Genomic DNA, 24,750 nt, shown 5'->3' with positions numbered 1-24,750 from the left:
AAGTTGTCTTTTCTTTCAAAATTTCAGGTCATCAAGTATGGATATATATTTATTCAAGAATCTCTATAAGACATCAACTGTTAAACTTTAATCTTTTTATTTGGTTATTAAAAGATAGTTCTAGAAGTATTTTCATGGCATTTTGAGTTCAGGTTAAATTATGGAGTTTTATTCTATGAGTACATAATAAAAATACAGAAGCTCTAGGTGCAGCGTGATTTTTACTTATTAATCTCTCTGTTTTAAAAAAATTCAGATCCCAAGTCATTTGCGAAGGCATTTGCCAGTGGCTATCTAATTGGAGAAATTCTACACAAGTTTGAACTTCAGGATGATTTTTCAGAATTTTCAGAAAGCAGGTTAGTGAGATTAATCCTTACTTTAAAAAAGATCAATTCCTTTGGCATTTTGGGTGGTTTTAACCTCCAAAATTAACTTTTAAGAATCATCAATCTCAAGATCCCCTTTAAACCTAAACCAGCCAAGAATATCTTTGGTATAGAAATTGTTGCTTCCCCATGTAGACATGCTTCATTGTCCCAGGAGTACAAAGGAGAGAAAGTTCCATTCTTGCAGAAAGACCTCATTGTCAGAAGGGACCCACTTTAATATCTTCTGTGCTTCTGTAATCTTAGGCCACATTACCTCTTATTGTTTTATTGGTTCTGCTTTCTTTTAAGACAAGAAGTGAAACAGCATACAGTGTCCCAGCCAATTAGTATTTTTCTCTGTGTTCTCAAAATATAAAATAGAGCTTAACTAACAGTAAAAAAGTGAGATGTAATTTGCATACCACAATTCGCCATTTTAAAGCATGTGATCCAGTGTACTCTTCTTTGATTCCCCTAGCAGATTTAGTTCTCTTTTCTGTTTGCTCTCATACTACTTTAGACAACATTTTCCTATTCACATTAAGTTGCAATTACTTATTTATATGTCAGTTCTTTTCAGAGTGCCCGACATGCAAAGGTGACCAAACAATGGTTCGTGAATGAATGGATTGCAGAGTTGCTGAAAGTTACAGAGTGTGTTAATTCTTTGTGTTCCTAGCTTTGTCCCCGGCCCACAGAAGACACACAATGATATTTCTCTATTGAATAAATGAATGATGTTAGAAAGTGTACCTATTTAGCCATAGAAAACTTAAAGGACCATACTGACCATATTACATATATGCAGTATTTCAGGTGTACTAAATTGGCTTTTATTAGGAGGGCCATAGAGGGCCTTTGGGCGAAATAGAAAAAGGGACTCTATCTGAATGGATACAACTGTGAAAGCGCAGGTTTTAGTGAAACAAGAGGCCTTTTTGCAAAGGCTGAGGATGGAGGAAGCAGCATTGTGCTACCTTCGAACAGGTGTGTGTCCCTGTTTATCGTGATGTGTAACAGCCCTGCTTTTCACCCACTGCAAAGGACTAACTTCCTATCCCACTGAGAGTCATCGCAATCCTTAATATGGGGAGAGGGACCTAATGTTCTGACAACCAAATACTATCCATCTTTACTCCTTGGAACAGCCCACTTTTTCCCCAGGGCACACAGTCTTTTAAAGAAGGCAAGGATCAGTAAATCCATGGATATGACCTTTGTAATAGTGTATTTAGTGGGAAAAAGGGTCGCTCTTTATTAAAGCCTATTTTTTTAGGCAGCTGTCTAGGCCAGAGCTCATGATGTGGGGATTTCAGCAATATTTTAGTTTCTTTAGTCTAAAATGTAAACAGCAAGCTAAATATATGTCGCTAATAACTTGAAGTTAATTGCTTTAGACATTACTTAATCCCATCTATCTCTGAAAGTCCTCTGTTTCAGAACAACTTTAGTCCATCTCAAAGGGTGAAAAATGAGCAGATTAGTTAAAAGACTGAAAAGTAAAGAAACATGGATATCCCTGAGAGAGCAGCTTCTACTTACCTTGTCAGATGTGTTCCCTCACCAGGTGACGAGAGGGAGAAGAGACAGGTAATCCCTTGGCAGATTAGAACTGCAAGCAGAGAGGGAGAAGACTTCTCAGAATACATTCTTTATTCCTTAGAGTCATCATTTACATCATATGCTTTGTCTCCAGAGCAAAGATGTCCCAGTGGTTTCTCCGTGTTCAAAAACAACTGTCGATTATCATGTTATACTGATTGAGCATGTGCTATAAGAAGAGCAGACTTGCATTCACTTACATATCAGTTATACTCCCGAAATTTTGATTGGCTGGAAATTTGGAATACATATTAAAAACTTGCAAAGAGAAGTAGTATTATACCTGGATCCTTCGGCCTGTCCATAAAAGCCATTGTAAAGCCTAATGTGTAACTGAATCATAATATTAGTGGGCTCATGCTGCATTATGGGGGCCATGTAATCTCCCTCTTGTGTTCTGCTATTCCTAACCTCTGCAGCCCAAGGTAGTGACTCAGGGCAAAGCTCTGGCAAGTGGGTCTCAGGCCCTGACTTTCCAAATATGTGTAGTGGACTAAACACTGAGGACTCCTAGGATAGGAAAATCAAGAGGAATTTATGGTGCTGTTCAAGGAATGTAACCACAAGTCATCGATCTGACTATCCTCTTTCACAATCATATTCTTCAAAATATGGTCTGCTTTGTTCTAATCATTTTAAGCAAATGCTTGTTATCTCAAACTATAAAGATATTTGTGGGTGAACGAATGGCAAAACTGGACATGAGAAGACCTGAAAAAATATTTATCTTATTGCTGATTATTTCCTTGTAGCACACATTCCGTCACATAGGCTCATGAAGTCCTAGGTCATTTGAGACCTCTATTACAACACTGCCCTCAGTTTATCACTATTTGTTCACTCATCTGTCCTTCCTACTGTGAACTGCTCAAGGACAGGGACTAACCCCCTGTATGTTATTTGCATAATAAATTTAATAAAGAAATCCTTCATCTTATCTTAGCCAAGAGGCTGAGAAGTGATTAATAAATACATCTTTGCTATAATGGATATTCAATAAATATTTGTTGTTGAGAAAGTAAATTAATAAATGAATTAAATAATGAATTTCTTCTAAAATATGAGACTAATTTGATAATAAGTGATTAAAAATAAATATAACTTATAATTAGAAAGTTTTTACTGATTCTTAAGGTAGTAATATAAACTGTAAAGTGAAGATCCCAAAATTAATCTGATTGACTAGCAGATATTATTTAATTAAATATTTTTGACAGTGCCTGAGGGCATTATTTAGGGTTGTCAATGCAGTGTTTCAGGCTATTTTCACATTAAGTTATTTATTTATGTCTCATAATAATATCTAGTAATAATATCATTTAAAGAAATGAATATTTAAATTGCAATTTTGCCTTCTGAGTAAAATATTATCCAAAACCATAGTTAAGTTCTTTCATTTAGAAGGAGAAGTCCAGTTACCTGATTTTATACTGACTTCTTGTAGAAATTCTAGCATCTATTTTAGCAGAAAAGTGTTTAAAATTAATGAGTTTTAGTTTAGCCATTCAAGAGATATAAGTGCATGGAGCTCAGGACAATAGAAAAGCTCAATGTACTTACAAGATTGAGTGGTTTTAGAGAGGAATGATATATTTAAAAGAACATGGGAAAATTCAGAATATTGGATCAGGATAACGCCTCTGGTGCTTGTTGGTTTTTAATTCAATGCCAGTGTCTAAATATGTAAAATATTTTAATGCCTAGGGTTTCAGGTGCCAAACTCAATAATTTTGCTCGCTTGGAGCCAACACTTCACCTTCTGGGTGTGCAGTTTGATCAGAATGTGGCCAAAAATATTATCACGGAAAAGCCTGGGGCAGCAACAAAACTTTTATATCAATTGTACACTGCTCTTCAGAAAAAGAAGAAAAGTGGACTAACCGGAGTGGAAATGCAAACCATGCAGCCCATGGCTAATGTGAGATTTCAAAACATGAAGAGTGAAGCTTTTCGAGATGTAAGTACATAGAGAAACGTAAGTGTGTCAATGTAAAACTTGGTAAAGAGAAATGACAGAGATGTTATATTCTCAAGGAAGCCCCTTGAGTGTAGATATCCATTATGTATGCTATTGGCCATACTTGGGTTTTATTTTATATTAATATTTTCAATGCATTTATCCATTTTTGATGTCACCCTCCATCCAATCCACATTTACAATAGCCTATCAAATTCTGTTTGTCACTAATTCCCAGTGCTTTTATGTCTGTTCCTCTCTCGCCATCACTACCCCATCACGTCTGCTCAGATCTCCTGATGAACCGTTGCAGCAACCTCCTAACGCATCTCCCGATCTTTCTGTTAGAAGTTAATCAATCAACTGCTAGCTGAATCCTTCCTAAATTATACTTGTAAGACCTTTCACTAAATGATCTCAAACTCTCTTCTCGCTTTATTCCTCACAGTCAGTTCTCAGCATAACATTTTTCTTTCTTCTATATTGATTGGCAGCCTGTCCTTCAACAGGACTTGGGCATTCCTGCTCTTCCCTCTCTCTAACCCAAGCTCACCCTTCTCATCTCTCCTCTTCCCCCAAGCATTTCTCCATTTACTTCTGTGCAACCTTCCCAACATACATGGACTCCTCACGTGGACCTCCTAGGGCACAGGTAATCTCACTCTCTGGTGGTAACCTCCTGTTGCCGAGATTGGTGCTAACTTTCATTATTTAAAATGTCTTATGGCCTCACGAAATTTTTAGTTTCTCAAATTCAAGGGATATATGCCTAGCACAATGCTTTGAACATTGCGAGTACTCATTAAATGTGTTTTACTGATACCACTTTTTAGTTAATAATTCCCTCCAGTTCCTGTGCTATTTCATCGTGGTGAGGGAAATGCATTAATTTTTCCAGGTCTCTAGGATAATGGGGAGTGCCGTGCTGATGCAATGTATTAAATAGAAATGTACTTAATTCAATTTTTAAATTTAATTTATGAAGCAACAAATGACACGATAGATGTGAAGGCCATCTCTACTTTCAGATTTATCTATTCTTAATGGACATCCTTATGAGCTTGGAAGCAGAATGGACTCAGGACTCATGGAGAGCTAGAAATTAGATTAGGTTTAAAGCCGAATAACTTAGTATTGCATCCCGCCTCTCTCACTTGTAAGCTGATTAACTTTGGGCCATCCCTGGCACAGTCTCGGTCTCAGTTATTCCAAATGAAAAAAAAAGTATTGATTATCTCTATCTGCCTCAGAGTTAGGCCTTTTTGTAGCTTCGAGAACACAATGTGTAGACAATTCTTTAGAAAGTATAAAATAATCAACAATAACAGGTGCTACGATAGCTGTGTAGATGAGATCAAACAAGAGACCATTGGGGTTTAATGCTGCCCATGGATGACCTACCAGAATCAATCATTCATTCATTGAACAAATATTTCTTTGGCTCTTACTTTATGTTGGGCTCTTACTTTATGCACAATGAACCTAAACCTCTGAGGGAGAGAAATGTTTCAGTAGAGTAGTGAGGATTGCGGTGAGTTGAGGAGTCAGTTGGACATGAGGAAGAGAGGGGAGTACAGAATATTCTTTCAAGAAACTTGGAAGTAAAGCAGAAGAGAAAATAAGAACAGTAGCTGTGAGAGAGGAGCTCAAGGGATGCGTGAGATTGTTTGGTTTGTAGATAAAGATATTGGGACATCTTGCTGTTTGAGGGGAAAAAAAAAAATCAATGCCAGGGGGTGACTGGTGTGAGGATGAAGTGGAAGGAGATCCTCTGGGGAAGAAAAGAGGAGGAATGAGTCAACAGTTCCAACGAAGGAGGAGATATCTTAAAGAAAGTAGAGATGACTTTTTCTTTGATAGCGTTGGAAGAAGAGACAGGTGTTTGTCACACAGTGATATTAATACTAACTAAAATTCAGTGAGCATACATAGTGAGGTGCCAAGCCCTGTTCCAGGTGCTTGGTGTATATTACCTCACTTGATCTTTAAAACAGTCCTACAAGATAGGTATTTAGTGATGAAACTGAGGTCCAGAGAGGTTAGGTAACTAACCTCGCCCAACTTCATGAAGCTAGTAGCTAAAACTCTAACCCAGGCAGCATCACTCTAGAAGCTGCACACACAACAGTGCATATGATAATATCTCAATGGGTATTTCTTGGGTTGAGGGAAAAGTAAGAATTAAGTTAAAAATATATATGTATACACACACACACACACACACACACACGCACGCACACACACACGATGTTCAAGGACGTTACGTCTTTGCTGCCTCCTGGAAGTTGCAGGCCAGGCCATTTTTAACAGAGAAAAGAGCAGGAAGGTGTGTCAAAGTCAGGTCAAAGTTCTTTAAATGTTATTCTGAGGAAGTGCCAGTACCTTACTATCTACTGAGTCAGCATTAGAAGAGAAGGACTCAAAACGGTTTGAACAATACTGTTTTTTTTTGTTTGTTTTTAGTAAGTCTTCAGCTTCTAAGGCAATTACTGTTGGGTACAAAAGTTTTAGTTAAGTACTTTAGTCACATTGCTGTGCCTCACATCACAATCACCTTCGAAGGTTCGCTTTCTTGTTCACTCTCATTTCCAGTGGCCTGGAAGTTTTAATGTTTCCTCGCTTGTTACTGGGAATTGGCTCAAGTAATGGAAAGAATCTGGCTTCTTATATGATCTCTTATGTGTTGAAATTAGTTTTACAGACTTATTTTTATGAAAATGCATTTCCAAGAACTCAAATACCATTCATTGAACATTAAACTCAGGGCAAAAAAAAAAAAATTACTATAAAAGTATATATGAGACTATTGTGCAAGAAGGAATTCAAATCATGTGTGTTTTTATTCTCCTGATATCACTTAAAGATATGAGTGCTTACTACAGAGCTTGAAATTATTTTAACTATCAACAATAGTAATTCATAGAATTTTTATTTCAAAGACAAATTATATGTGTGTTTATAATGACAATATGCTCTTTATTCTCTAGTAACAGAATCTTTTGAAATGCTTTCTTCATTTAGAGACTTAGAAACCTGATACCACGTCAAACTGATTTCAATCTGATGCGGGTTACACACAGGTTTCAAGAAAAATATAAACACATGAAAGAAGATCTTGTCCGTATGCATTTTGAGAAACTTGAAAATTTTCAAAAACTCAAGGAAGAACAAAGATGTTTTAATATCGAAAAGGTTTTATAGAACAATTTTAACAGAAACTCATTAGTGCATAGTATACTGTTTGCAATTTATGCCTATAGTTCACATTGCATAAGCATTAATGTAGCACAAGTTGCATGTGCCTGATGCATGACTGATGCTTCGCTCCGATCTCGCCTCTCTCTCCCTTACTTTTTCCTCTCTCCATCACCACTCTTGCTGGCTGTCACCTCCACCTGTGGCTGAGAACAAGAACTGCCATTCTCTGGAATGGCAGGGCAACTCGATCTCTTTCTAAGTTGTCTGGTAGAAATTAATGCTTCAGATGTTTTAGGGACGGGGGGTTGCCACTGGCTACTCCAGAGAAGGCTATGACCTTTGTCCCCACGAGGGACACAGAGGAGACATTATCCCTTCTCTTCTCCCTCTTTTGCAACCCCTTCCTCTTCCAGCCATTTCTGTCTGCCATGCTCTGCTTGCTTCCCTTTCTGACACCCTTAAACGTCTCTTAACATCTTCCCGGCCCTTCTTGCTTTGACTAACTCCCTGCTGCTCTCACATTTCTCTGAAAGTCTTTAATGATCTCTTGTGCCCTTAAGGACATCAGACGTCAATGGTGTGTGTGGAATCAGTAAAGACTTTTAAGAGAATTTCAGGTAGCTGTGTGTATGGAATGTGTAAACTACAGGCAAAAGAATTATAGTTCTACTCAGTGTACTTGTACATCACTTTTTTAAAATTTATGTATTTAGGATGATAAGAAAGTAACATATCCTGAATATAGTCAGCTTCTTGTGAGGAGGGGGAAGTAAAGATGAGAGAACAACTCTGGAAGATCTTAGGGTCCTGTTACTTGCCAGCGAGTGGCTAAAGGATGGGGCTTCCCCAGGCAGTGCATGGTAAGGAGACGAGGCACTCTTACAGGAGCGTTTACATTGAGACAGAGTGCCAGCACTCCATATGCAACCAGACTGCCTGGCTTCGATGGGCCAACTCTAAGGCAGAAAGTCTCCAAAGAAAGTTGGGAAAAACAAAATATGACATCATTAAATATTCCGGAATAAATTATTTTGTTAAAATTATAAGAAGCAAATAGGACAATGTTTTCCTAAGGGGGAAAAAAAAGATAAACATATTGCAGTTAAAGAAAAATTTACATTTTAGAAAATGAACTGAAGAAAAATTTTTAATTATACTTTCTGACTTTTTAATGGTGAATTGAAATTTCTTATCTTTGGCTACAGGAATTAATAATCTTATTAGTTCTAATATACTGTTTTAGTGGTAAAGTCATAATTAATTTAAAATGTTATCTCTTAAATAATTTTTTAAATGTTTTATCTGATTTTCACTGTATTTTTTTTTCAATTGTGCCCTTCTGTTTATATTCTTCTTAAAATAATCACTGTTTAGATAGAGAAGAGATGATTGGATAAAGATGTCATATGATTTAGTGTTAGTTCAATATTTTATGTAGCCTCTGAACTCACTGTTTAAGTGTGGCCAAGCTTTGCGGAAACTTGTTATTTCTGTGAGCTTCCCAGGGGTCCTCCCAGAGAACACCTCCTAGATGCAACTTGCCCTTCAAACCATCTTCAGAGGCAGATTTTTCCCTTCCCATAATCGGGAAGGTCAGAGAGGTGGGACTGGGGAAGAATTATAGTCTTCCTTGTATTTGGGACACGTTCATTATCACCACCTAGAATGAAAATGCACACATTTGACTGGCATAATTTGGGGACTCCAAATTTGTGTTTTAATATCATACTTTTCTAAATAAGTCACATTGACACCTGCTCCATCACATTAATCGGTTGTGATGCCTAGGCCATTGCTTAATTGCCGAGTTCTGAAAATTTCAATGGAAAAATTGTATATTATATATATGTATATGTACCTGTGTGTGTGTAACGTGTCCTATTATTCTGACGAACTGAATTACTAAACTAATGTATGTGGGATATTCAGCAACGCTTGAGCAGAAGACGGCAAAATGAAATAATGGCCAAAATCCAAGCGGCTATCATACAAATTCCTAAACCTACATCAAATCGTACTCTGAAAGCACTCGAGGCCCAAAAAATGATGAAAAAGAAAAAAGAGGCAGAGGTAAGTGACAATACTTCAATACTGTGTTGTGTTTATCTTAATAAAAGAACGATCTTTCCCTAAAACATATAGAGAAGACTTCCCCCAAAATTCTTACTTTATTTTTAAATTATGTCTGGCACTGTCCCTTCTCGTTTGAAACTTCTCCACTGTGTGCATAATCGATCCATATTCTACTGTTATTTGTTCAGAAACAGAATGTAGCTTTACGCCGGGGATAACAGACTCCTATTAAATGACAGCACCTGTCCGGACCCCTGTGTTGAGGATTCTGTGGTCACTAATCTAGGCCAGAAAGGGGACTGTCATAATGGGTCACGACTCCCGTAGGTACAGCAGGGGCCAGCTGAGGTACACGTACCATGTATGTGCCATTCGTTTTCCCTCAATTTTTCCCCACTGTGCTCTTTTTGCATGTCCCACCATTTTTTTTTTTTTATAAATCCTAGAAATGTTAAGTGATTTGCTTGCTATCATATTTAAATTTAAGATACTTACACGAGTGATATTTTACTTGACCGTAGTAACTGTCAATCACTCCAAAGGATACAATCTGATTCTACTTCACAGGAGAGCAATACTGCGTTTTGATACTAATTCCTTCACTCTCCACTACATACTGCTACAATGGTGTTAACGATATTTTCACTCATGACCTAAGCAAAAGATCATTAGCTACTACTTATTGAGCATCTACTATATGTCAGACTGTGGAGTGGGCACTTCACATTATCTTTAATTTGTAAATAATTCTCTAGGTAGGGTATTATTTTGCCCATTTTATGAATAAGAAAACAGACTCAGGAAGCTGACGTTTTACCCAAGTTCACAACGCTGGTAGAGATTGAAAGGTTTCTCTGATTTCTAAATCCATTTCATTTTATATGAATCCATATTTCTTTTTTTAATATTAAATAAAATCCTGTACTTGTATTCTAAAAAATACTACCCATAGAGGATTTTATTCTGACCTCATTTTAGTAAAGTATACAATTATATTTCCCAGGGTTGATTAAATTTTATTTCTAAAAATTCACAGTAGATAGAGGATGAACTAAAATTAATTTTCAGAGAGCAAATTCAAAGTATAAATAAAATTGCACAAGAAACGTTTAAAACATCTGAGACAATGATTTTTAAATATTTATATCTAAAAAATGCTTTCTCTCATTGAAAGGAATTGCAATTAAAAAGGCCAACTATAGTCCAATAAAAAAAATTTTTAATGAAAAAAAATCATGTCCTGACTTTTGCTAATCCTCATTCTTATTAAATGTCCTTTGATATACTTTCAGAGCTAAAACTGTGAACTGAATGATTCAGATTAAGCAATTTTTACATTCTTTCAGGTATATTTGTCCTAGAGCAGAAGTAACAACTAAGAATTTTAAAAATATTTTAGAATACAGCTTTTTATATCTCACTTCCTAATTAGCTTTAATTAGTAGTACATGTCACCTTATAAACTTGAAAGAACATGGTAAATGAAAAATTTTCAATGGTTTTTAGAGGCAGAAAACTGATAATGAATTTTCTTTAAAGGATGTGGCCAATGAGATTAAGAAGTTTGAAGCGTTAATAAAAAAGGATCTCCAGGCGAAAGAAAGGTGGGATGTTAACTATTTTAATAACCACAAAACTGTGTTTTTTTCTATCTGTAACTTTTGAATATTTAGAAATAGTTTACCTGAAATAGCTGTCCAAAGATCTTTTTTCCTTTGTCATCTTCATTAAGAGAGTATATATAAAGGAAGATTAATGGCCTAAAATTCAGATTAATTATTCATTAGCAACTTTTGTAAAGATCAAGAGGAAAAGTGTCTATTATGAAATATGAAGTTAAATTATTTTTCTATACTGTGCTTACTCTTCTAGTTCACATGCATTTTTTAAACATTCTCTAAAATTTTCAAGTTTAAGTTTGTCACAGTAAAGCCTTTTTTAGAATCTAGTTGGTTTCTCTTGTGTTGCATCTGTTGCATTATCAGGATTTCAGTGAAGAGTTGTTGAGTGAATTCGTTGACCAAATGTCACTAAATGTGTCAGTTCAGTGAGTTCATTGTAAAAAGATAAAGATGTCTCCCCTTTTTGTTTCCTATTAGGAGTCATTGACTCACAGGAAATAATTAATCAGGGGATATATATATATAGGAGCAACTTATGTTTTGTTGTTTTGCATTTTTACATGGAAACTATCAACCTCTACTCATTTATGATTCATAGAATATGAAATAAATCTTTGTCAAAAAATAAAAACAGACACGAATTATATACTTCAATCCCATATTAATATTTCTAAGGGAAGGAAATAGAGCCAAATGAGGAAGAATAAAGAAAAAGCTAGAAAAAGAAATGATGAGGAAGTCAGATGAGGAGGAAAATGAAGCAAAGTGAAGAATACATACAGTAGCTTTCCCCCCACCCTCAACAGAAACTCCTGATGCCCTATTCTGATTCTCACTCCCACTTTTCAGTGCTCCCCCTACTCCTGACAAAAACACAATCCAAGTCCATTCATCCAGTTAGTCACTGCCCAAACCTTACCATATCCATCCTGACCTTGACCTATGAAACCACTGGATTTCTTCCAACTCTTTCACTCTTCACCAGCCACGTGCTCTGAAGTGGTAAACAGATGACATCCACCAAAATGACCATCTTAAAATATTGAATACTTTGTTACTTGTTGACGAACGGTGTTCTCTGTAGTTCCATGGCCCCTTTATTGGGTCTCCACACAATTTAGCAACAAAAGGTAACACCAAGCACAGCAACATCTTCCAATCCCTCAACCAGCATCCATTTTGATTGATTCGTATTTTAAACATCATCCCTGTGGAATACAGATGCACACATTCACCCTGCTCCCTATTGCCTTTGTTAACTCAACCTAAACCTAGGTCTTTCTGTAAGTTAGCTTTAGAAACCACAGAGTGGGTGAGATTAGATGGATGTTTACTTCTTTCCCATGTAATAGAAATCAGAATGTAATTAGTCCAAGGTGTGTGTTGCAGTTCCAAGATCATCAAGGACTGAGGCTCCTCCTTTCCTTTCTCTTCACTGCCCCGTTGTGTAGTTTTCATCCTCAATGTCACCTTCGCAATACAGCATAGCTGCTGGAACTCTGGCCATCAGGAAGGCGGACAGGCAAAAATTGTTATCTTCAATCTAAAATAGTTCCTTTTAAGAGCCTTCTCACAAGTCCCATATAACATTTCTGCTTACATCTTATTGGCCAGAATTCAGGCACATGGCCATGCAGATAGAATGGAAGTCTGGGAAATGTAGTCTTTAGCTAGGTGCAGTGTTTTTTTTCTAAGTAAAATTTGGGCTCTGTTTGAAGGAAAAAGGGAAGAAAATAGCATTGCCTATCACAAGTCCTTTCTCTGTAGAGGCTTCTTCTTGATTCCATGAGAGGCTTCCCATTGCGGGACCATGTGGTGTTGACCCCCTCACTTCTCAGAGCAGCAGATTAGAGACTGGGGCAGAAAGAGTCCCTGGACCGGTCACCTATGACTGTGATCAGCTTCATCTGAGACTGCAAATCCCTTTCAGTGTGCTGTACATAAAGCATTTTCTCTGATGGCCCTAAGATGAAAAATGATGGGAAGCACTCGTCTAGAGCGAACTTTCAAAAAAAACAAAGCAGTGGCACAGTACGGGCCTTCTTAAGCCTTTTAATAATTGCTACTTTTGTGGTTCATTCTGAATTCATAGAATCAAGCATGTTTGGGGCTCGTAGAGAAACTTCACACTATTTTATGCCAGAAAGCACTAAAATCCTCTTACGGGTGTCTCTAAGGAGCAATTTCTTTTTTCTTTTGTGAAAGAATAAAAGTGATGTCTCCATGTGAGCAACACAAGACCTCCCATGTCTATTCCCCACGATATGCAATTTCTTTATTTTTTAAGACAAAGAATAAATGCTATCTGCTGTTTTTTTCTTTAGCTGAGGTTGTTGGCTGGTGCAGTTTGACGTTTGGATTCACCAATTTCCATATTTGTAAATATGGCCAAGAGTCCTATTACTAATAATTCATACATATACAATTATGAACTCTATGGAGGCCTGGCAAGAAAGCAGATATAAAGAAAATGTAATTATTGCCCTCAAGAAATCTATATCTAGTGAAATGAATATTCATGCAAAAAAGTATCATGTAGCTTCATTCAGACCTTATTGTAATAAGACAGTGGATCGATGAATGGGTGGATGGCTAGATGGATGGACAGACTGATAAATAAAGGAGGAACAGTATGTTAGATATATTATTATCAGCATAAATACACAGTAACCTATGCTCAATCTAGGATAAAATCTTTTTAAATACACATATGTAAAAAAATAATAAGAATTTTGATGATCTAAAAAAGTTAAAATAGGATATTTTTTCTTATGAGTTCACAGTTCAGCTGGGAGCAGCAAACCTACAAATAATGCAGTATAATATAATAGGATGCAATTATTACATCATTAAACATAAGTTAACTATACTTTAATAAGAATACTTCTATCAATATGAGAATTGATGACTGTTTAGTCCCTATATACCATAATAATGTGTTCTTGTCTTTAAGATTGTTATGTTAAGATTGTTATATAGTAATAACTTATAACATTAAATTATTCATAGTACTAAAAACAATAATTATTCATAATACTAAAATTTATTATTTCTTGACAAGTCACATTATGATATATCTTATACCATTGTATTATATTGTTTATTTTTAAAGAGATATGCTGATGAGAATTGATTATTTGATCCTTATAGACATAAAAATGTATCTTTTACATTTAATGATAACTTTTGAATGAATCTGTAAATTCTCTTCTAAGCCACCATCTGTCTCACTAAATTGAGTGTGTTTGCTCTGTGTTGGTGAGACCACCAGGCTCTTCCTGATCATTTAATTTTGGACATGATGTAGGACAAAGCCCCGAGGTAGGTCTTCTCACCTTGGGTCCCCAGGACTTGAGCGAGAGGCTAGGTCAGACCTGTGGTTGCAAGTGTGGCATAAGATTCCAGTAAGAGCTGGGTCACTGCCCTAAGCAGTCAGAGGGTCACTGGGAGTTCATAGAGCAGCTTACATTTGCAGAGGTGAGAGAATGGTAGTGAATGGAATCACCCATGGAAATACTCTCAGTGTCCTTACATTAGTACAGCTGACAGACCCATTAGAGGTGTGCTTTCCATGACACTTGTGCAAGTGGTGACTCAAAACATGGGAGGCAAGAGGCCTAGAAGCAGCAGGAAGAAGAGGGAGAGAAATTCAGAACCTCTGGGTAGAATGAAGATCATGAGAAGTGAAAGAACAAGGTGATGATAAGCCTAGAAAGAAGCCTATGCCAGGGACCTCACAGAGGCAGGGTCCAGAAATAGGCTGAGGCAGATGGACTCTGTTGATAAGCTATGGGTATAACACTGAAGTTCTAATATTCACTTTCCTAGTATTAATAAATTAACAGAGCACTCAGGGGAGCCTTTTCCTGAGTTCCTCCTCCATGGTCTCAAGTAGTGGCCTGTGATCACATTATTTTTCAATCTAAAATAATAACCATTGTCCTTAGTGCATCCAAGACTTCTTTAGATACAGCAGGCCAGACAACTACTGATCTGTTAAACACTTACTCTGATGATGACTACATTAAAAAAATCCAAAAACGCCTTGAAGAAGATGCTTTTGCACGAGAACAGAGGGAGAAAAGACGGCGGAGACTGTTGATGGACCAGTTAATAGCCCACGAAGCGCAAGAGGTAAGATATTTAGATGCTGATTAAATAATAGTGCTGGGAGTTTTACAAGGTATAGTCTTCTATATGCACATATGTGTTTCTTACATATACCTTATCTGCCACTCTGACTCTAATGTCAGCGACCCATCCTCACATCATATAAGCAAGTATCTTCCAGAAAAACAAAAGGCAAAAACAAAAAAAGCCTACCTAAAACATTTACTAAAGAATCTAAAACCTGGTGATGGTTATACAACATGGTGAATGTGCTTAACACCACCAAATTATACACTTAAAATGACTGAAATATGGTGAATTTTATATTGTATTTTACCATAACAAAAAAATTCTAACAAAAATGGAATCTAAAATCTATTGTCAACTATGTGTTTCTATTGCTACCTTTGGAGGTAAAGGGGGATTTTCCCCCCAGTTTTACTAGCCATAATGGACAAATAAAAATTGTATATATTTAAGGTTACAACGTGATATTTTGATGTATGTGTCATTATAGAATGATTACTATAATCAAACTAATACCCATCACCTCACATAGTTAACAATATTTTGTATTTGGTGAGGATACTTAAGATCTACTTTTATTAATTCATCATTTTTATATTCCACATATAAGTGAGATCATGTAATATTTGTCTTTCTATATCTGGCTTATTGCACCTAGAATAATATCCTCTGGGTTCAAACATGTTGTCACAAATGGCAGGATTTCCTTCTTTTTAAAGCTAAATAATAGTCCACTGTGTATATATACTACATTTTTTTTACCTATTCATCCATTGATGGGCATTTAGCTTGTTTCCATATCTTGGCTATTATAAATAGTGCTCTTTGAGATATTGATTTAATTTCTTCTGGGCATATACCCAAAAGTGGAATTTCTAGGTCGTATGGTAGTTCTATTTAAATTTTCTGAGGATCCACTACATTGTTTTCCATATTGGCTGTACCAATTTACATTCTAACCATTAGTTTATGAGCATTCCCTTTTCTCCACATCCTTGCCAGTACTTATCTTTATTTTACCTTTTTTCCTGAGAATAACCATTCTAACAGGTGTGAGGTGATATCTTATTATGGTTTTTGTTTTCATTTCTCTGATGATTGGTGATGTTCAGGACCTTTTCATGTGCCTGTCAGCCATTTGTCTTTTGAAAAATGCCTACTCAGGTTTTCTGCTAATTTTTCAATCTAGTTACTTTTTATTTTTTATTTTTATGCTTTGCTTTTGAGTTGTTTGAGTTCCTCATATATTCTGGATATTAACTGAAATGTGTGGTTTGCAAATGTTTTCTCCCATTTCATAGGTTGCCGCTTGCTCTGCTGCTGTGTCCTTCACAGTGCAGAAGCTTCTTAGTTAGATGCCATTCCACGTGTCTAGTTTCGCTTTCGTCGCCTGCGCTTTTGGGGTCATATCCAAACAATCATCGCCTAAACCAATGTGAAGAATTTTTCTCTCCTCTATTTTCTTCTAGTAGGTTTATAGTTTCAGGTCCTAGGAGTAAGTCTTTAATCCATTTTGAGTTGATTTTTTGTATATGGTGTGAGATAAGGGTACATCTTCATTCTTCTGCACGTGGATATTCATTTTTCCCAGCACCGCTTATTAAAGAGACTGTCCTTTTCCCATTGTGTAGCCTTGGTACTCTTGTTGAAAATCAGTTGACTGTACATCTGTTGATTTATTTCTAGGCTCTTTATTCTATTCCATTGGTCTATACATTTGTATTTATGCCAATACCACATTGTTTTGAATACTGTAAGGTTGTAGTTTTGAAGCCAAGAAGTGTGATACCTATAGTTCTATTTTTCTTGCTCAAGATTTCTTTGGCTATGTTGAATCTTTATGATTTCATATGAATTTTTGGATTGGAATACTATTTTTGTGAAAAATGCCATTGAAATTTTGATAGGTATTGCATTGAATCTATAGATCACCTTCAGTATTATGGATATTTTAACATTATTAACTTCCGACCCATGAATATGGGTTATCTTTCCCTTTATTCATATCTTCAGTTTATTTCATCAATATGTTATAGTTTTTGGTGTGCAGATAGTTTGCCTCCTTAGTTTAATTTAGTCCTAAATATTTTATTATTTCTATTGCTGTTATAATTGGCATTGTTTTCTTAATTTCTTTATTAGTTCATTGTTAGTATGTTAGAACATAACTGATTTTTATGTGTTGATTTTGTATTCTGCAATTTACTTCAGTTTGTTTTTCAGTTTAACAGGCTTTTTTCATTGTTGTTGTTTAACTCTTTAGAGTTTTCTGTATATAAGATCGTGTCATCTGCAGAGATAATTTTACTTCTTCCTTTCTAATTTGGATACCTTTTCTTTCTTTTTCTTACCACTTGCTCTGTCTAGAACTTCCAGCACTATGTTGAATAGAAGTGGTGAGAGTGGGCATCCTTACCTTATTTCAGATCTTAGAGGAAAGGTGAAAAGCTGAAAGCTCTTAATCATACCATTACGTATAATGTGAGCTGTAGAGCTGTCATATGTAGCTTTTATTATGTTGAGTTATAGTTCTTTTATACCTAACTTGTTGAGAGTTTTATCCTGAAAGGATACTGAATTTTTTCAAAATTTTATTCTGTATCTACTGAGATTATCAAAAAGGGAGCTTTTGAATGAAAACAAGATGAGAAAGTCATTAGTCCTCTCAGTTTGTTTATTGGTCTATTCCAGTGGTTCTCAAAGTATGGTTCTTGGACTCACACCACCAGCATCACCTGGAAACTTTTAGGAATGTGAATAATTGGGCTTCACCTCAGACTTAATGGATCAGAAACTCAAATCACAGCTCAAGGATGGAGCCTATTCTCTGTGTTAACACACCCTTTAGGCAATTCAATGCAGCTACAGTTTGAGAATCACTGGTCAGCTCTTACACTGAACGCACATTGATCGAACCCCTTCTATGCTCTGGGTACTTGTCCTAGTCCTGGGATACAACAGTGAACAAGAATAATGAGAAACCTGCTTTCACAGATCTTGCTCTTTGGGGGAGGATCTATAAACCAGCAACTACGTTAGAGTGTGAAGGAGCAATGAAGGTGATGGGAGAGAGAGTGACACATAGGAGGGACGTCCAGCCCTGGCTTCTGGAGGATGATAACATAGAAGCAGGAAGAAGGGTCAGGAGTTAGCTAATTGAAGGTGGGGGAGATTGTGGTGGGGTGGGATGAGATTAATTTTTAGCAGAGGCTGAATTGGTGGAAGGTAAAATGTGTTTCCAGAGAGGATAGCATATGGAAAGGCTCAGAGCTTTCACCAAACTAATATGTCATCTGGCAGGAGTCACCAGAGGCCAAATCAATGAGCCTTGTGAGCTATGTAAAGAGAAATGAGATTTTATCCTGAGGACAAGGGTGAACAGGAATGACAAGGTCGGATTTGCCTTTAGAAAGTTCACTCTGGCTTTAAATTTGAGAATAGATTACAGGAGGGCAAAATAAGTTATAGTCGTTGCTGCAATCCAGGTAAGACATTATCCTTGTTTAAATTTAGGATAGTGGCAATAGGAATGGAGAGACGTGGCCCCAGGAGCTAGTCTAGAAATAAAAGCATGGGGGAGTGCAAAAGTAGGATAAGAGGTCAGATGTCTAGCTTGGGCAGCTGGGCAGATGGAGGTGTCATTTGCTGTGAAATGGAAGACAATAAGAGGAACAGACCATGTAAATTGGACATATTTTTATGTCTAAAATATGAAAGAGCATTTGAAGATACTTCTTTTAGTCACCTAACTACATCTGATCTGCTCAATGGTTCTCTTAACTGAAAGGAAATACGGATTTTGTATGAATATGAAGAAGCAAAACTGTGTATCCATGGATTCATTCCTTTCTTAGCAAAAAATTCAAAGAATAACTCTGCTATCATTTTGTGCTAAAAGGCTATTTCTCTTTTCAGATTCATATATCTTTATTCAGTCATCTTGATAGTCTTTCTTTCGAATAGAATTATAAATTTTGAAAATTAAATGATTAAAAAATGGATTTTAAAATCTCCACCTATTTCAAGTCTCATTAACTACCAATGGAATTTCAAACACACTTCAATTTATGTTATAAAATACTTGGGTGCTGACCACTAGGATTTTAGGGTTTTTTTCTTTCTATTTTTCTGCTTATAACCTAGGACTGATATTTACATGGAAAGTGGGGCGAGTAAATTCTTTCTGGTTTCTCTCCCTTTCCACCAGGATGCCATTAGCATCACTTTTTCAAGGCTCTAGCTAGAGATATCTTCAGAGATCCAGCAGCCTCAGAGACATTAAAGAGAGTCAGTGCTCTGGATATTTCTGTCAAGGGAGCTTCATCTCTGTGCTTGCTTCTTTGTGTTTGGGAAAGCTGCTATTCCTAGACCCAGCTTAGGATACACAGAGAGGGGCTTCAATTTCCACTTTCTCCTTCCCACTAAGTGTGGTGTTCCCAGCCTCCCCATGCAACTGACACAAGAGCCACGGCTTCACAGTGGTGGAATAGGAAATTCTCGTGTGTCACCTGGTCTGTGTTCCCATCCATCCTTCTCTCCTCCAGAGAGAAAATGGTATTTGGCAGGGCTGGGATTTCCTCTGCTTCCTTCAAGTACCCACTGCTTTTTGGGAGCATGGCATGAATCTCACGTCGGTCATGGATGGTGTGGTTCTGGCTCCCCGTGCACTGCATCTATTAGAAGTATCTCAAACACCTTCTCTAGGTTTCAAATTGTTGCATCCCTTCCCCCACCCCAGCCCCAGAGTTAATATACCCTTGTTTTAGATAGGCTTGTGAAGGGAGAGCCAGAGACTGTGCTCACATTGATATTTTACCTAGTGATTTGTAAAGAAACGAAATGATGAAATTTAAAGTTAGAAAGATCACTTAGACTTTTTGGGGGGTAGGTTTTGGAGATAGGTTGAGGGGAAGGCATGGTAAGGAGATGCTGGTGTTGCCCAAGGCAGTGTCAATAGGTGTAGAATTAGATGTTAGGAGTGATAAGAGAGGAATGAACTTCAGATGGCCCTTACATTTTAGGTCGTAGAGTCATAGGTTTATAGGGTCCAACCAAGATGGGGAAATACCGGTGGAAGACCAGGTGTGAAGGGGACTTGTTGAATTTAAGATACTTCATAGGCATTTAAGTGAAGATATTCTGATCGTGAGCTCAGTTTGGCTCCAAACTGGTTCTATGGCCTTCTAGCTAGCATCTTAGCTAGTTCTTGGGATTCCCTTCAACTCATCTATCTCTATAGCTTCCTAGAATCTTTCTGTCTTATTTTCTTGGGATCGAGATTCAGACACCAGACCCTTTCTCCACTTCTTAACTAAAAGGCCTTTGAATACTTACTTAGCTTCTAAGCCTTTCCTGCAGAGCCATATTCCTCCACGAATGCTTCTTGGGCATCTATGGAGAATTAAGCAATAGTATGGACCAGAGTAAGAGAGTCTGGTAATCAAATCGAGGGTGTTTTGGACTGTATATCTAGCTACAGCTTTTCAAAATATGGTTAAATATAATTAAAAGAGAAAAGTGACTTCTGTTATTTTTAATTTTATTCATTGCAGATATAGAATATTTCATCTATGTTATATGTTTAACAGACATCTATCTGTAGGCTGCCCTGAACACTTAACTATAACATATCTATGAGAAAATATCCCACATTTCAATGAAATTTTGAGGAAAAGTGTATTTCTAAAACATAAACTACTTGTGCAATGGAACAAAAAATAAATCAAATTTTGGGTGCAGGTCTTAATATATTTTATTATTTTTCATACTGAAGCTTCATAAACACAGTAATGACTCAGCCATTCTATAGTAATTTTCTTTTTTTCCTTTTTAATCATAATATGTTATAATCCAAGCAATAATCAAAACATATCTGACAAGTCCGATTATGACCAGATCTCATCTTGACAACTAAATCGACTTTCCCTATAAACATAGACAAATAGAATTCACTTGGAATAATAAATCAAGTTTATGTCACAAACAACCTCAGAATATGATAGGTAAGCATTTGGGGCTATGCTCAGCTATGCTGCCATTTTACTGGTCTTAGCTGGCCTCACTCAGATGCCTTCGGTCAGCATCTCTGGTGAGTCGGCCGGGGCTGGCTGACTTATGAGAGCTTAATCAGGTCCAACTGGAAAGAATGGCGCCTCTTACTGTATGGCAGACATTTTCTAGCAGACCAGAAAATGTAGTGGCAGTGGCGGCAGTCATCAGAGAACTAAGAAAGGAAGACCCCAACATTTTTGGGGGGTAATGTCTCATTGGTCATTTTAAGTCAATGGTCACCCCAAACTCTATTTTTAAGGAGTAGAGAAAAAAGATTCTACTTTTTCATGGGACTATCTACAGGATAATATTGCAAAGCTGCGGATGGAGAAAACTGAAGAACTCGTGGCCATTTTCACTTTCTGCATCACCCCCGCTTTTGGGTCTCAAAAGGGAACAAATGATTAATTTTAAGGCTTCTAGAATGTTATAACTAGATGAGGCATATGTTTCAAAGTTGTTCATGATTTTATTTTTTTTATCTGGTATATGTTACTAACAGGAAAAAATTCATGTTTACTTCCAGTTAAACTTTTATTTAATCCACACTTTTATATAATTCCCAGGTTCAAATTTTTGCATTTACCACAGAGTGTCGTTTTTATTTGTATGCTGATTCTGAAACTCTATATAGTATTTCTCCTGTAATCTCACAGTGGGAGAGATGATGTGAAACAGTGTCATTAATTATGCCAGATTTTCTTCCTCAGTAAGTGGATGATTGAGTGTTAAGTGGATAACTGCAGTGCTTGAGTATTCTTCCTAGTCCTCCCCCTTGAGAAGAACTTTAATTACCTCCTCCTTCCACATGATGTCTCTGTTTAGACAGAGTGAAAGAGCTTGAAGGGGCTTTGGAGATGATCTTCCACCTAAACCCCTCTTTTTATCTGTCAAGAAATAGACCCTGAAAATTTCTGTTACTTGCCCAAGGTCACACAGCCAGTTAATGGTACGAGTGGCTGCAATGGCCAGGGCCTCTGATTCCCAGTTTAATAATACTTTTCCCGCTATTCACTTACTGGTTCCCCTTTAATTCTCTTAAAGAGAGCCAAGAGGTTGCATTTAGTTCCTCTTTCAGATTACAACCATTAATGTTTTCTAAAATAAGCAGTAGGTCATTTCCTCTTAGCCTCTTCTCCAGTCTTCCCATTCTGTCAGAATTTAGCTTTTCTTCATACTGGTACTGAGATGTCCCCACTGGGAACTAATCAGATCTGCCATTTTCAGCCAGACGGTATCTGCATTTGTTTTTACAACTGCTAAATAGTTGTTAAGAGTACATATAACACAATTCCAAATTTCTGAAAACATACTTGTAAATTGAGAATTATACCTTTTGTTTATAAAACCTTGAACTAATATATTTTTTTGGTCTAATTTTAGTAATTAGTAATCCCTTTAAAATAATTGAAAGCTGCAACATCAGAATGCTTCTTCTAGAAACCAAAAGTTTACAACCTTTGTTGGGAAATTTTATTTTTGTGACTTGATTTTTGCAACGTTTGAATTTAAATCAAATGGCAGAAATTGATGAGGACAAATACTGTGCCTTTCACACGTTATTCACGTGCAGGCCCCTTAGCCCTCTGGGAACCTTGGACATGGCCTTGTCAAATAACTGACCCTTCCAATGGTGATTCCAGGAGGCTTTCCGGGAGGAGCAGCTCATCAACCGGCTGATGCGGCAATCCCAGCAGGAGCGCAGGATCGCCGTGCAGCTCATGCACGTTCGGCATGAAAAGGAAGTTCTATGGCAAAACAGAATTTTCAGAGAAAAACAATATGAGGAAAGACGACTCAAAGATTTCCAGGATGCTCTTGATCGAGAAGCGGTAAGCAATATCTCCCTTAAAACAATCTTTCTAAGGTTACTTTTGATCCTTCTACCAAGTCAAGGTAAACAAATCTTTATTTAGTTGCCAATCACTGAATAAAACTTAATTTTTTATAAGATCTCTCTCTGCTATCTTCCCCATTTTTGTTTTTGTGTAACTACATTGACAACACACATAGAATCTTGTACACTTTCCCTTTAGTTGATTTTACAAATATTCAGCTCTCACCACCAGTCCTTGTATCTGCATGAATATTGATCTCAGTGTCTTCTTCAAGAACTGAATTATCTGGATAATTGTTTCATTCCTCTTTTTTTTTGATAAGAGTAAAGTTGAATGGATTCAGTGCCATTTGCTTACATTAAAAATGTTGTATTTAGCTAATCTTTCTAAGTGCTTATTTGAAAAATACATTTGCTTCACAAGCCCAGTTAATTAAGCACAGAGTAGTACAGCATTTATAACAGGGCTGGCCTCATTGTGGTGAGAAGCGTTCCCTGTTCTTTCTTCAACTGGGCTCAAACTGACTTCTGAGGGTTGAGACACTCAGGCCTGCTAGAGCCTCAGAGACCAGAACTGAGAGGTTCTGAAGCACCTGGAAACAGCTACCTCCTTTCCTCTCACGTGATTACCTTTCTCTAAAGCTGAGGTATCTGGCTCCCTGGCACCCCTCCCTCTGAGATGGCTGATTTCACAGTTTGAATTTATCACCTCTCCATCAGCAGTGGCTGGTGCGTAAATAGGAACCAAATAAATAAATACCGAATTGACTTCGTCAAAACAAAACCGTCACCTTTTCTTTCCAGTATCATTCACTAAATAAGCAAAATGTATTTTATTTTCCATAGCATTATCATACTGCTATTTCACTTTTGTGAAAAAGAGAGAAATTTTTGAAAACGTTATTTTTTTAATTGTAATTGTTCTTAAAGTTTTGTTACTCTTTGTGGTGGGAGAAGGAGAATCCTAGAAGTACTTTTACATTTATTAAAAATTTTAGAGTACGTTAATGATGCTCACAGGCTATTAGCAGTATTTGGTGTTATTAATACTAATAGTATCGACCAGTTACATGGTCACTTTCTGCTGACAGCACTCTCGTGGTTTTCCTCCTGTTGTCTTTGGCTGTCTCCCCTCAGCCTTCTCTGTAGTCACGTTCTCCTGTTAATACCAACGCATTTGTCGTCTGTGTTCCTTAAACCTTAGTCCTGGGCCGCCTCCTCTCTCGATGTTATTTCCTCAATCCCTTCCAAAACCACATCACTAGACTTCTGACTCATGCTTTTATGTCTCCGTCCTCGGAGCCGTCGTAGATTCATATGTCCAACTGCTTTCCCGACATCTCTCTTCATATGTCTCAGAGACACCCCGAATTCAACATGCTAAATAAAGCCAAACTATTACCCCTTATCACCTGTCTTTTTCAAGTTTCCATATCTCAACAAATGGCATCACTATTTATTCAGTTGTACAAGTCCAAACTCCCAGGGCCCACTTTGAAGCCCGTTCCACCCTCACTTCTCCATATCCAAAGCATCACTAAGTCCTGTTGACTTCATGTACCAAAGAGCTCTTCAGTTCGTCCATTTTCTTCCGTGTGTACACCACGCCTCCGGTCTCTACTGCTCCTGCTGCAGTGGTCTCCTTCCTCTATCTTTCGTGGCTGTGAATTGGCAACCACAGTTGGGGTGTGCAAGAACATAACATTCTCTGTTTTTTCAAGCAGCCCTAGCTGAACTCCAGCAGCTCTCCTCGCCCACAGAGATGCACAGTGGCCCAGGTCACAGGGCCAAAGTCATCAGGGAAATAGCCCAGTGATCACAAGCCTGGTCTGCTGCCATTGAGACCTCAGCTTTCCCAGCCCACATATTGACGTCAGTGGCACACGCCTTTGAGAAGGCTGT

The 24,750-nt window shown here is 37.2% G+C and overlaps 1 protein-coding gene across 9 annotated transcripts in view; it reads left to right on the top strand.

The window, feature by feature from the left end:
- SPEF2 (sperm flagellar 2) overlaps window positions 1-24,750 on the top strand; it is a 139,116-nt gene that overhangs the window by 9,603 nt on the left and 104,763 nt on the right. For 7 of the 9 annotated variants that reach the window (XR_001596628.2, XR_001596627.2, XM_016142439.2 and 4 more), the window contains exons 2-7: window positions 257-359; window positions 3,678-3,930; window positions 9,058-9,198; window positions 10,741-10,805; window positions 14,771-14,957; window positions 22,655-22,843. Coding sequence is in view for 7 of the 9 variants with exons in the window: in XM_016142439.2 (XP_015997925.2) it covers window positions 257-359; window positions 3,678-3,930; window positions 9,058-9,198; window positions 10,741-10,805; window positions 14,771-14,957; window positions 22,655-22,843 (938 nt within the window). In the remaining 2 variants the exon portion in view is untranslated. Of the gene's footprint in view, window positions 1-251; window positions 360-3,677; window positions 3,931-6,951; window positions 7,123-9,057; window positions 9,199-10,740; window positions 10,806-14,770; window positions 14,958-22,654; window positions 22,844-24,750 lie in introns of those variants that run through there. The other 2 variants (XM_016142442.2, XM_016142438.2) reach the window with 2 other exon arrangements.

Source organism: Rousettus aegyptiacus, unplaced genomic scaffold (assembly GCF_014176215.1).
Source record: "Rousettus aegyptiacus isolate mRouAeg1 unplaced genomic scaffold, mRouAeg1.p scaffold_m13_p_8, whole genome shotgun sequence".
Lineage (NCBI taxonomy): Eukaryota > Metazoa > Chordata > Mammalia > Chiroptera > Pteropodidae > Rousettus > Rousettus aegyptiacus.
The sequence above is the reverse complement of the archived record's forward strand: the minus strand, read 5'-3'. Positions and strand labels throughout refer to the sequence as shown.